This window comes from Neophocaena asiaeorientalis, unplaced genomic scaffold (assembly GCF_003031525.2).
Source record: "Neophocaena asiaeorientalis asiaeorientalis breed wild unplaced genomic scaffold, Neophocaena_asiaeorientalis_V1.1 scaffold242, whole genome shotgun sequence".
NCBI lineage: Eukaryota > Metazoa > Chordata > Mammalia > Artiodactyla > Phocoenidae > Neophocaena > Neophocaena asiaeorientalis.
The window spans coordinates 7,121,108-7,133,625 of NW_020172451.1; the positions used below are offsets into that span (position 1 = coordinate 7,121,108).

Sequence of the window (12,518 nt, forward strand, 5' to 3'; positions counted from 1 at the left end):
TCTGATAAATGTATATATTGTGAAATGATTACCACAATAAGTTTAGTCAACATCCATCACCTCACATAATTACAAAAGTTTTTTCCTTGTGATGAAAACTTTTAAGATCTACTTTCTTAGCAACTTTCAAATATACAAAACAACATTGTTAGCTGTAGTCATCATGATGTACATTACATCCCTAGCGCTTATTTATCTTATAACTGGCCATTAAGTCTTCTGATTCATGAACACAGGTTGTCTTTCTATTTAGTTATGTATTCTTTAAATTCTTTCAATAATGTTTTGTGAGTTTCAGTGATCAAGTCCTTGCACTTCTTTTGTTAAATTTATTCCTATATATTTAATTTCTTAATGCTACTGTAAATGGAATTATTTTCTTAATTTCCTTTTCGAGCATGTTATTAAAGACTTAGGTCTACCTCCCAGCTTCTTTCCACTCCTTCTCCCACGTGATCTAGCCAAGCCACACTAAACTAGGCTTCTTTCCTTGAATGGATAGACTGGGTAACTCCCCACTTCTGTATCTTAAATCTTACTCTACTCTCAGCCTGAAAGTTCTCCCTTCACTACCTCCATCTCTTCCACGAAGCCTCTCTGATGCCACAATCGGACACAACCTCTTGCCCCTTGTGCTTTCGTAGCTCTCAGTGGTCCTCCAGCTCCAGGGAGCAGTGCAGCTGTTCCCTGCCTTGTCGGAGATCTTTTTGTCTCTCTTGCCAAACTGGTGCTCCCTGAGGGCAGGGAGTTTGTTTGATTCACCTCAACCCTGACAGGGACCCACATGGCACCTGGCACATGATAAGTGGTCAATGCATATAGGGGAGTTATTGTTTAATGGGTATAGAGTTTCAGTTTTGCAAGATGAAAAGATTTCTGGAGATGGATGGTGGTGAGGTGGTTGCACAACAATATTACTGTACACAATACCATTACTGTGCACTAAAAATGGTTAAGACAGTAAATTTTATGTTTGTGTATTTTACCACAACTTTTTTAAAAACCTGGATAAATAAATAAAAATAGAAAAACAAAAATGAAGTGAAAAAAAACAAGTTGTGACTGTATATTGCCATTTATATATTTATATAAGAATTTTTTAAATGCAAAACAATGTTATATATCATTTATGGATTCACACCTAAGAGGGGAAATCTGGAGCTCCTCCATAAACTACCTTCTAAGTCTCCACACCCACTGGTAGATGGGAAGAGAGGGCCCCCAAGGACCAATCTTGCCACGATTATTAGTCTTGAAGCCATCAGGACAATTCCTATTGTGTCCTTTTCCCCCGTTTACATCAGTCACCTCAGAAAGCCCAGAAATTTCAGGTCACCCCCATATGGCTCAGGACATGCCCTCTTTAAATCCCATCTCCCACTCTTACACAGCTCCACAACCCTTCCATGTGCCCTCTAGAACTCACTCACAGTTATCAGCAAATTCCCTATGTCCTGTACCTCTTTGAATATTCCCTTCACCTTGCTGCTTTGATTCTCTGCCAAAAACCTCTTTTGCCTACAGTCTCTCAAGGGGGGCTATTTTCACTCCCACTTCCCTAGTTTGAAAACCTTGGCCTCTAAATTCTCTTACTTCCTCCTTCTAATCTCCTTTACCTGCCTCAGCCATTCATTCCCACGGTCATGTATCCAGACCTTGTCATTACAAAGAACTGCACCCTCCCAAATAATCCCAATTTCAAGCATCCCATTTTACCACCACCCCTCCTATCTTTCCAGCTCACTCCCTCTAGTATTTCAATTCAACAATTCTTTGACCCTCATGAGAACCAAAATCTTTGAAAACATCCTTTTATTTTCTCTTATTCTCATACTTCACACTGGTCCATCAAGAGATCCTATGGCACCAACTTCAAAATATATCCAGAAGCTGACAATTTTCACCACCTACTCCACTATCTCTTGCCTACATTACTGCTGTAGCCTCCTAACTGGTTTCTGCATCCTCACCCTTGTACTCCTCTGTTATATTGTCCTAGTGGCCAGCGTGATCTTGTTTAATCCAGCCATGAATTAAACCATGAGACTGTATGAGATCATCAAAGCAGTAAATTTAGAGAAAAAAGAAAAGCAGTCACAGACTGAGCCTTGAGGTACTACAACATTTAGAGGTCAAGGCGATAGAAGAGAATCAGCAAAAGACACTGAGACATAACTGCCAGAGAAGTAGGAGGAAAACTAGGAATACCCGGTATTCTAGATGCCAAGGAAAAGCAGTGTTTCAAAGAAAAGAGATGTTGTTGATAGGTCAAGCAAGATGATGACTAAAATACTGACTATTGCCTTTAGCCATGTAACTGTTGTTGGTGACTTTGACAAGTGCATTTTCAGGGATATGGTAAGAGTGAAAGCCTAACTGGGTAGGATCAAGACAGGATGGGAGAGCAGGAATGCCTGAAGCATCTTGTGATACTAGGAAACTCAAACTCAGGCTTCCCTGGTGGTGCAGTGGTTAAGAATCTGCCTGCCAATGCAGGGGACACGGGTTCGAGCCCTGTTCCGGGAAGATCCCACATGCCATGGAGCAACTAAGCCTGTGCACCACAACTACTGAGTCTGCACTCCAGAGCCCACGTGCCACAACTACTGAAGCCAGCGCACCTAGAGGCCATGCTCAGCAGCAAGAGAAGCACTGCAACGAGAAGCCCACGCACCACAATAAAGAGTAGCCCCCACTCGCAGCAACTAGAGAAAGTCCACGTGCAGCAGCCAAAAATAAAAAATTAATAAATAAATGAATTTATTTTTAAAAAAAGAAAACTCAAACTCTGTGTCAAAGATCACTAAGGTTGTCAAAAGGACTTAGGAGCAATCTTGAATAGGCTCCCACTGGCCAAAGATAGGACAATTTGATCCTCAAAAGGATAATATAATGGATTGAAACCATCAAGTATTTTTAAATCGATGAGCTCATAATGATACTAAAAAAATCTCTTTGGTCACTTTTAGAGAGTGCTAGGCAACGAACTCATTTTTTTTGAAAACTGGTAATTAAAGGAAAGAATCAAACATTCACTCTATGCTTCCTATACAATCTACCATTCAGAGTAACTGAATAGTTGGTGAGAGAAGTTTCTTTTTATACAAATAGTCCAGTTAATAAACAAAGAGAGAATGACAGAATTAGGATATTATATTTTGCAATCCCTAATGAATTAAAGGATCTAGGGAATGATCACCAATGGCTGCTAATACCACAAAAAGAGAGACAATGGGACATTATATACCTACATCTGTCTTACTTGAGAACACTTGCACTTCTACTATACCTTCCTGATTCCATTCAAATTAAACCAGGTCTGCTCATGTCACATTTGCCCCAATAGTAATTTTTTTTAAAAGGCAAAATTAATAGTCATTGAAGGAAGAGAGTCCTTAATTTGAGGCTGAAGAGTCCACATCTAAGGAATAAAAGCAATTTTCAGTGGAAAAGGTGACAGATCCAGTGATGAATCAGACATAGTCCTCCACCCCTGAGAGTTTATAAAGAAGCTAGAGAGAGAAAACCTGTAACATATAACCACCTTCAAAGCAATCCAAGACCAGCCTGGTTAACAATGATCTGGGTGCCGGCAACACACTTTGTTTGATAAACTGTTACCTGGAGACACCCCACACCTCTTTCCTCCTGCATAAACCAGAGGTGGTACTAAGAAAAGAGCCTTGGAAGTTGGTCAAGTCTGAGCTGGAGTCCTGGTCACGCCATCAATTAACTGTGTGACCTAGCAAAAGTTATCAATACTTTAACCTAAGTCTTGATTTTCTTATCTATAAAATGGAAATAATAATCTCTGCCTCCCAGTACTGTTGAGAGAATTGGCTAAGTTACAAGGGCTATGTATATATCAGCACTCTATCTTCCCCCACTCCCCCAACACACACTCTCTCTCTGCCACCCACCTTCTCTATATATACATCATCATAGTCTCCCAAGGAACCATGATGTGAAGAGGTGCAAGAGGAGGAAGAAAAGCCCCAGGCACTTTGGGCCATACCTCATCTAGCACACCATCTTTGTCCTGGCAGATTGCAAGTAGATAGATGGAAGCTCTGAAGACCACCAGTGGAGGGCATTCACCCTGGTCCTGCAGAGACAGGAGGAAGCTTCGCACAGCCATGAATAACTCCGCTTCTGAGACAAACCTGTCAACCAAGGAGAGTCTGAGTGAAAAAGGCAGAGATGGCTGTCCTGCCCTGCTACATCCTCCCTCAGCCACTGTCCTTCTGTCCCAGCATGTCCACATTCTAATGACAACTTGCACAAAGAGTGTGTTGTATATATTTAACAAAGCATCGTCACACATGCATAGTACATAGTTCTGTGCTTTGTGCAAGGCTCTATTAGAGACCAGAGACTCCTCACCCACATCTAGAAGGTAAAGCATCAGGCAGCTGGACCGGCAGTGTTAAAGAGAAGGATGCTGCTTCTGGGGTTCAGGAGGCCCTGCTTTGGCAGCCAGTCCACCCTTCTCGTATTTATCATTAAACATTTCTGTGTTCAATGGGCTACTTTCTGGGGGAGGGAGATGTCTATACTTGTACATGCAAGGGAGATGGGGATGAGGAGGAAACTGACTTCACTATAAACCCTCTTATATCTTTTAAATTTTCTACCCTATGTCTCACCTATCAGATTAAGACCCTCCAAAATTAAACATTTTTAAATAGGTAATACTAAATGCAATGCAGTATCCTGGATTGTGTCCTAGAACAGAAAAGGGACAATAGAGGAAGAATTGGTGAAATCTGAATAAAGCTTAGTTAATAGTATTGTACCTTCACATATATCATCAAATGATTTTCAACAAGGGTGCCAAGACCATTCAATGGGGAAAGGACAGTCTTTTCAACAAATGGTGCTGGGAAAACCAGATTTCCACACGCAACAGAATGAAGTTAGACTCTTACCTAACATGATATTAAAAAAAAATTAACCCCAAATGGATCCACACTTAAGACCTAAAACTATAAAATTTTTAGAAAAAAACATAAGGCAAAACTTTCTTGACATTGAATTTGGCAATGAATTCTTGGTTATGACAACAACGGCATAGGCAATAAAAGAAAAAATAAACAAACTGGACTTTATGCAAGTTTAAAAATTTTGTGCATCAAAAGACTACCAACAGGGTTTCCCCGGTGGCGCAGTGGTTGAGAGTCCGCCTGCCGACGCAGGGGACACGGGTTCGTGCCCCGGTCCGGGAGGATCCCACATGCAGCAAAGCGGCTGGGCCCGTGAGCCATGGCCGCTGAGCCTGCGCGTCCGGAGCCTGTGCTCCGCAACGGGAGAGGCCACAGCAGTGAGAGGCCCGCGTACCGCAGAAAAAAAAAAAAAAAAAAAAAAAAAAAAAGGTGGGACCCCCACCCAACAGAAAAAAAAAAAAAAAAAAAGAAGTTGGACCCCTACCTAACACCATCATGAAAGTTAACTCAAAATGGATCATAAATCTACATGTAAGAGCTAAAATTGTGAAAGAAAATAACTATAGAAGAAAACATAGGAGTAAATCTTCATGACTTTGGGTTAGAAAATGTTTTCTTAGAATCAACACCAAAAGCATAAATGACAACAGAAAAAACAGACATTTCATCAACCCCCAAATTTTTAAAATTAGATTTAATAAAAATTTAAAACTCTGTGCTTCAAAGGATACCATCAAGAAAGTTAAAAGACAACTAACAGAACGGGAGAAAAAAATTGCAAATCATATATCTAATAAGGGACTTGTATCTAGAACATATAAAGAACTCTTACAACTCAGTTAAAAAAATGGGTCAAAGATCTGAATTTCTCCAAAGAAGGCGTGCAAATGGCCAAGAAGCACATGAAAAGATGTTCAAAATCATTAGTCATTAGGGAAATGCTAATCAAAACCACAATGCAAAAACCACTTCATAACCGCTAGGCTGGCTATAATCAAAAAGATGGACAACAAGTGTTAACAAGGATATGGAGAAACTGGAACCCTCAAATATTGCTGGTAGGATTGCAGCTACTCTGGAAAACAATTTGGAAGTTCCTCAAAATGTTAAACATTGTATTGCCATATGACTCCTCAATTCTACACCTAGTATATACAGAAAAGGAAGAGAAAAACAAGTACTCAAACAAATACATGTATACACATATTCACAGCATTACTATTCACAATAGCCAAAAGGTGGAAACAGCCCAAATGTCCAGCCATGGATGAAGGAATAAACAAATTGTGGTGTATATATACAACGGTATATTATTCAGCCAAAAAAAAAAAGAATAAAGTACCAATGCATGCTACAAACATTATGCTCACTGGACGAATCTTGAAAACACTGTGCTAAGTGGAAGAAGCCAGGTGCGAACGGTCACATACTGTATGACCACATCTATAGGAAATGTTCAGAATAGATAAATCCATAGAGACAGAACACAGACTGTTGGTTGCCAGGAGCTGAGCAGAAAAAGGAATGGGTAGTGACTGCTTAATGGATAAGAGGTTTTACTTTGGAGTGATGGAAATATTTTGGGACTAGATAGAGATGGTGGTTGCACAACACTGTGAATGTATTAAATGCCACTAAATTGTTCGCTTTAAAACAGTTAATTTAATTATGTAAATTTTACCTCAATAAATTATTTTTTAAAAGCTTAACAGAAAATAGTCTTTTGATTTTAAGTTTTAAAAAATTGTATAGTAATTCTTAAAACCAAAGTAAGGCACTGACATTTTTTTTTGGTGCGTGAACAACACCCTCAGGGATATCAAGGAACTCTCATTAGCATTCTAGGCCTCTGTCTCTAGACAGACTACCCACCTGTCTTAACCCCCTCTCCAACATGTGAGCCCCTGAGGAATATAAGCCATTTCTCACTTATCTCTGTGTCCCCAGTGCCCAGCACCAGGCTTGGAGAGGATGCCTCTGTAAACATTTATTGAACTGAACTTGGCTAAAGATGTAGGTTCCAGAACCAACTGTCAGCCACCAGCTCTGAGCACTGACCTGTCCTCGTGAATGTAGGCCAGGTAGAAGAGGAGCAGGATGCAGTACTGTCTCTGGCGAGTGGCTCCCTCCACATACTGGCGATCCGACAGGAAAGCAAGGCTTTCAGGGCTCCTGCTGCTTATCTGGGGCAGCCCATGCTGCAGAAGCTCAGACACTGCAGAGAGTTCTGGGGAGAGAACAAGCAGGAGAAAAATCACACAAAGGACACAGGAGAGCAGGTAATGAGCACATGGGTGTCCACTACATACAGAGTGCTGCACAGGGCAGCAAGGATACACGCCAGATAAAAGGAAATCAGGGGGCTTCCCTGGTGGCGCAGTGGTTGAGAATCTGCCTGCTAATGCAGGGGACACGGGTTCAAGCCCTGGTCTGGGAGGATCCCATATGCCACAGAGCAACTAGGCCCATGAGCCACAACTACTGAGCCTGCGTGTCTGGAGCGTGTGCTTCGCAAAAAGAGAGGCCGCGATAGTGAGAGGCCCGAGCACCGCGATGAAGAGTGGCCCCCGCTTGCCACAACTAGAGAAAGCCCTCGCACAGAAACGAAGACCCAACACAGCAAAAATAAATAAACTTTAAAAAAAAAAAAGGAAATCAGTCTCTTCTTCCTCTCTACCAGAAGAGACAAAAGGTAGCATGTGGAAAGGACATAGATACATTCGTTCACTTGACAATGTCCACTGATTGGCTACTCTAGGCCAGGTTGTGAGACATAGGCCCTACCTCCAGTAGCTGGCAGCTGGTGGGAAAAAACAGATAATGAGACAGATAATTACAGGACACGTGATCAGTGCCATGTTCAAGCGTGGAAGAGAGAGTGACTCATGCCACCTGCGACGGGGAGGGCAAGCTCAAAGAGGGGGGAACTGTGGAGGGTGAAGAGAAAACAGGCAGAGAAAGGAGGGAAGAGACTCCCTGAGCCAGGAAGCAAGGAGTTCAGCAGCCTGGAGGCATAAGAGGAAGTCATGTATAAGGGGCAGGAAGGAGTTCAGTGTGACTGGCCCCTCAGTGAATAGATGTGGAGTGTTAGGGGTTTGGGACTGTGTGATGTAATTTGTAGCTAGACTGTGAAAGACCTTGAATGATGAGTAGAGAATATGGATTTTATCCTGAGAATAGATTCCTAAATTTCTTATGAAACTTCTGTTTCTTAAAAGAAAGAACATTTGATTACCAAAAGAATATGAAAGAAAAAGACCTCAGAGCTTAAATTTTGAATAAAGTCACCTTTATGGAAAATTCACTACATTACCCTTATTTTCCAAATTTCACCATAGACCAGAGAAAACTCCATCACTGTCGGACAATGCCCCACAGACTGATGTTTGGAGACAATGGCTGAAGGCCAGGGTAGTTGAGATGTTAAGGATAGATCGTGTAGCAGTTGGTGAAGACTGGTTGGAGGATGAGAGACTGCAAGCAGGGGGCCAAGTTAGAGGTCAAATGAAAGGGTCCATCCTGCCAGTGCAGCGGGCCTACAGGCAAGTTTAAGGTGACATGGAGAATGTCCCACTGAGATGTGCTAGCAGAGTCAGGTCAGGTTTCCTAATTCTAAGCTTAGGGCCTTTTCTACCAAAGCACACTATGACCACTGTGATAATAACAAAACTAATATCCTTGAGCCTCGCACATCCATATATAGAAGAAAGAAGCAGTCTGCATGTAAGTAAGGTTGGCTGCTCTTCCTGGTGCTCTGAGATATGACAAGATCTCAGGGTCTGAGGGGGCAGACAGTGGGGCCCCTCCTATTCCAACAAGAGAGGGAGCTGCCTGCAGCAGGGGCTGGTGCTGGTGAACACTAGAGGCTGTTGTGATGTGGCTGCCACCACGGTGGAAGTCATCATGTCATTCTCTGTGCAGGCCAGACCACACCTGAATAGGAGGCAGAGAGCTGGACACCAAGCAGAGAGGAGTGGCTGGTACAGTGAGAGAACTAGAAGCCAATCCATGTTGGAAGGAATGAAAATGCTCACCTGTGCTGCTGTCTCTCTCAGCATAGTGTCTGAGAAAGACAAAGGGAAAAGAGCGGTTTGGGAAGTCTGTAGGGAGAAGACAACATCTTCATAAACGTAAAAAGAGGAAACACAGCCAGCAGCAAACGTCACCCACAAAGAAGGCACGGTATTTGTTGAATGAATGAATAAAACAATGATTAAACTGTTTTATATTATAACAAGAGGGAGAGGTCTAGGATAGAGGAACTCCTTAGGGCAGAGAACAGATCGTAATTATCACTGTATCTGCAGCTGCACTTAGGCCTCCCTGACATGCTGCAGAAGCTCAACTAATACTCAGCAAAAGGGAAAACCTCCAGCTCTCAGCCCTGCATCTGCTGCTCCCCCTGCCTAGATGGTGCATGGGACTCCTTGACCTCACTCAGACCTCCACCAACATGCCACCTCCTCACCTCCTCATGAAAACCCTAATGTGTACCTCCTCCTTCCATCACCCCCATCCCTTCACCTAGCTTTATTTTTTTTCATAGCACTCATCCACCCCTGACATTATATCTATGTGTTTATTGTCTGCCTCTCCCACTCCATTAGAACAGGGCTTTGTATCCCTAATACCAGCTCCTTGAATAGAGTCTGGCACATAGTAGATGCTCAAGAAATATTTCTTGAATGAAGGAATGAAGAAATGAAACAGGCTGTTCAAGATATTTTGAGCAGGGCTTCCCTGGTGGCGCAGTGGTTGAGCATCTGCCTGCTAATGCAGGGGACACGGGTTCGAGCCCTGGTCTGGGAAGATCCCACATGCCACGGAGCAACTAGGCCCGTGAGCCACAACTACTGAGCCTGCGCGTCTGGAGCCTGTGCTCCGCAACAAGAGAGGCTGCGATAGTGAGAGGCCCGCGCACCGCAATGAAGAGTGGCCCCGCTTGCCACAACTAGAGAAAGCCCTCGCACAGAAACGAAGACCCAACACAGCCAAAAATAAATAAATAAAGTACCTTCTAACTTTAACATTAGAGTACTCGCCATTTCCCCATTTCTACAACAAATACACTTCTGCATGAAAACATAGACTAGGAAAATCTCATATTAGGTTTAAAAAAAAAAAGATATTTTGAGCAAAGGTATCTGGGGGTAACAGGCAGAGAGCAAGAGGCCTGGTGTGAGGGACAATGCAGAGAAGTTGGTCACGGGGAGGAACTGGACTTGTTGAGCTTTAGAGTCCTTCTCAACCCTTAAGGTCTAAAGGTCCCAGAGGCTTGGATTCCACTGTTTTCTGATTTATTTATTATCTCACCTCCCTAGGAAGCAGCCTACAGTTCCATCATTCCATGATTCCATGGTTCCTCTGGGTAGCTTCAAGCAAAGGTTTCTTATTACTGTACTGACTCACTACCCAGCCAATCAGCAAGGCATCCAGACTCTAAAAGACCACCACAGACCTCCTGAGTGGTCAAACTACAGCATCTTACCTTCTCGGGAAGGTGGTCCTGTCTTCTCTGGAGCTGAGAGGAGGTTGATGCACATGTAGCAGAGGAAACTGGAACACACCTGGTTTAGGGCTGAGTGACTTAGTGGGAGAAGAGGAAGACAGAACAAGAGAGTACATTGCTACTTCGGCTGGGACAGCATTATCCCTGCCGTGTACTGGGGCACCACTGCTTTGTGCCAGAGCCCAGTGAAGTTCTAACCATGGCCCTGGTAGAGAAGGTCTGGAGGTAGCTGTGAAAAGTAAATATGGAACCTGCTGCCCACAGATGTAACTTAGGCACTTGGCCCATATAGGCATTCACTAAATATTTCCTGAAAAAAATAAATCAAGGAGGGCTACTAAGCTCCAATTTAATAAAACATATAGGGCTTCCCTGGTGGCGCAGTGGTTAAGAATCCGCCTGCCAATGCAGGGGACACAGGTTTGAGTCCTGGCCCGGGAAGATCGCACATGCCATGGAGCAACTAAGCCTGTGCGCCACAACTAGTGAAGCCCACACACCTAGAGCCTGTGCTCCGCAACAAGAGAAGCCACCGCATGAGAAACCCGCGCACCGCAATGAAGAGTAGCTCCCACTCGCCGCAACTAGAGAAAGCCCGCGTGCAGCAACGAAGACCCAACGCAGCCAAAAATAAAATAAATAAATTTATTTAAAAAATAAAATAAAATAAAACATAAATGATCTCTAAGAGCCCTTCCAGTTTTGATGTTACAGGTGCCCATCCAAGTATCACATGGAATGAAAGTCGTATCAGAACCAGACAAGTAAAAGCTACAGGAGCCCATCCAGCTCGTACCATCAGCTGCTGAGCAATTCCCACACTGTGTCAATCCCCCCCAAGGTCCTATGACTAAACCACACCAATCAGAAATTTCCACTTGTCCAGTCAAGAAGGACACTTGTCCCCTTGGGACCATACATACCTCAGGCCGCTGCAGAACCTGGCCTTCAGTTCCAGGGTCAGTTGTATGAAGGATGAGGCAGCTTGGGAGAATTGAGAAGAAAGCAGAGCGCAATTTAAAGTAGACTTTTTACAGAGACTCCCAAGTCTGGGTGGTACTAGTTCTGGAGTCACACAGACCCAGGTTTGAAATTTGCTCCATCACTATCTAGAAATGTGGCTCTGGAACACTTATTTAACTTCTCTGAGACTCAGTTTTGATATCTATACCTCGAACGTTGTTGTGAAACTAAGTAAAATAAACGAATATAGAAGATCTAACAAATACTTAGCTCAGAGTAGGTACTGAATAAAAGTTCATCTTCCTTTCTGATGAACAGTCTACATTAGCTGGTGACCCTGGCCCAGGCCCGTGCACTGTCTGACTCTCCTAGTTGCCCCGCTCCTACCCCGCCCTGCCATGCAGCTCTCTGTCAAAACTGACCTCTGTCCTGTCCATCCTTGGTCCCTGTAAAAGCAGTATTCTTGACAAGAGCTCCCACTACACCAGCTCCAGGGCTGGGGATAATCTTATTCTATTGCAGGGCTTCTGGTAGGGAATTAATCCCTCAGTTTCATAGTAACTTTCCAGGACAGCAGTTTAACCCATGGCTCCCTCAGCAGGGGAACGCCCAGTTTGCCTGCTGGAAGGGTTCCTCGTAGTACAGACTCTCAGGGATCCAGAGTTTCTCCACCCCCGACTTCAGGTCTCTACCCCCTCTTGGCTGGCGGTGCCTGCTTCCCTCTTTTCTCTTGCAGTTTGGGCCCTGACCCTGTTCTCGCTGGCTTCAGGCTACATAGACCTCCCTGTAATCACACTTTCTCTATATGCCTTGCGCTCTGCACCACTGCCCCGCCAGAGATCTACACTTCTGAAGCTGTACCCATTCAGCACCCCAAGACTGGATTCTCTTGGCTCTTGAAGTATGGCAAGCAGAAAGAGCAGATGAAGGGAAGGAAAGGAGTATATGTCAGTTGTCACAATGACTAAGAGGTACACTCATTCAGGAAATCTACATATGTTGCCTCATTTCACTCCCATTATTATCACCATGTTCTAGTTGAGGACATTGCAGATAAGAAAATTAATTTGCCCAATGTCAATAAACAAGGGATGCTTATTACA

General features: G+C 43.5%; 1 protein-coding gene across 1 annotated transcript in view; it reads right to left on the reverse strand.

Annotated features, from left to right (window-relative positions):
* Positions 1 to 12,518, reverse strand: part of MEI1 (meiotic double-stranded break formation protein 1) — a 60,000-nt gene that overhangs the window by 23,655 nt on the left and 23,827 nt on the right. The window contains exons 16-19 of the mRNA XM_024737549.1: positions 11,376 to 11,436; positions 10,432 to 10,529; positions 7,002 to 7,170; positions 4,016 to 4,163 (exon numbers count right to left, since the gene is read on the reverse strand). Coding sequence (XP_024593317.1) covers positions 4,016 to 4,163; positions 7,002 to 7,170; positions 10,432 to 10,529; positions 11,376 to 11,436 — 476 coding nt within the window. The remainder of the gene's footprint in view (positions 1 to 4,015; positions 4,164 to 7,001; positions 7,171 to 10,431; positions 10,530 to 11,375; positions 11,437 to 12,518) is intronic.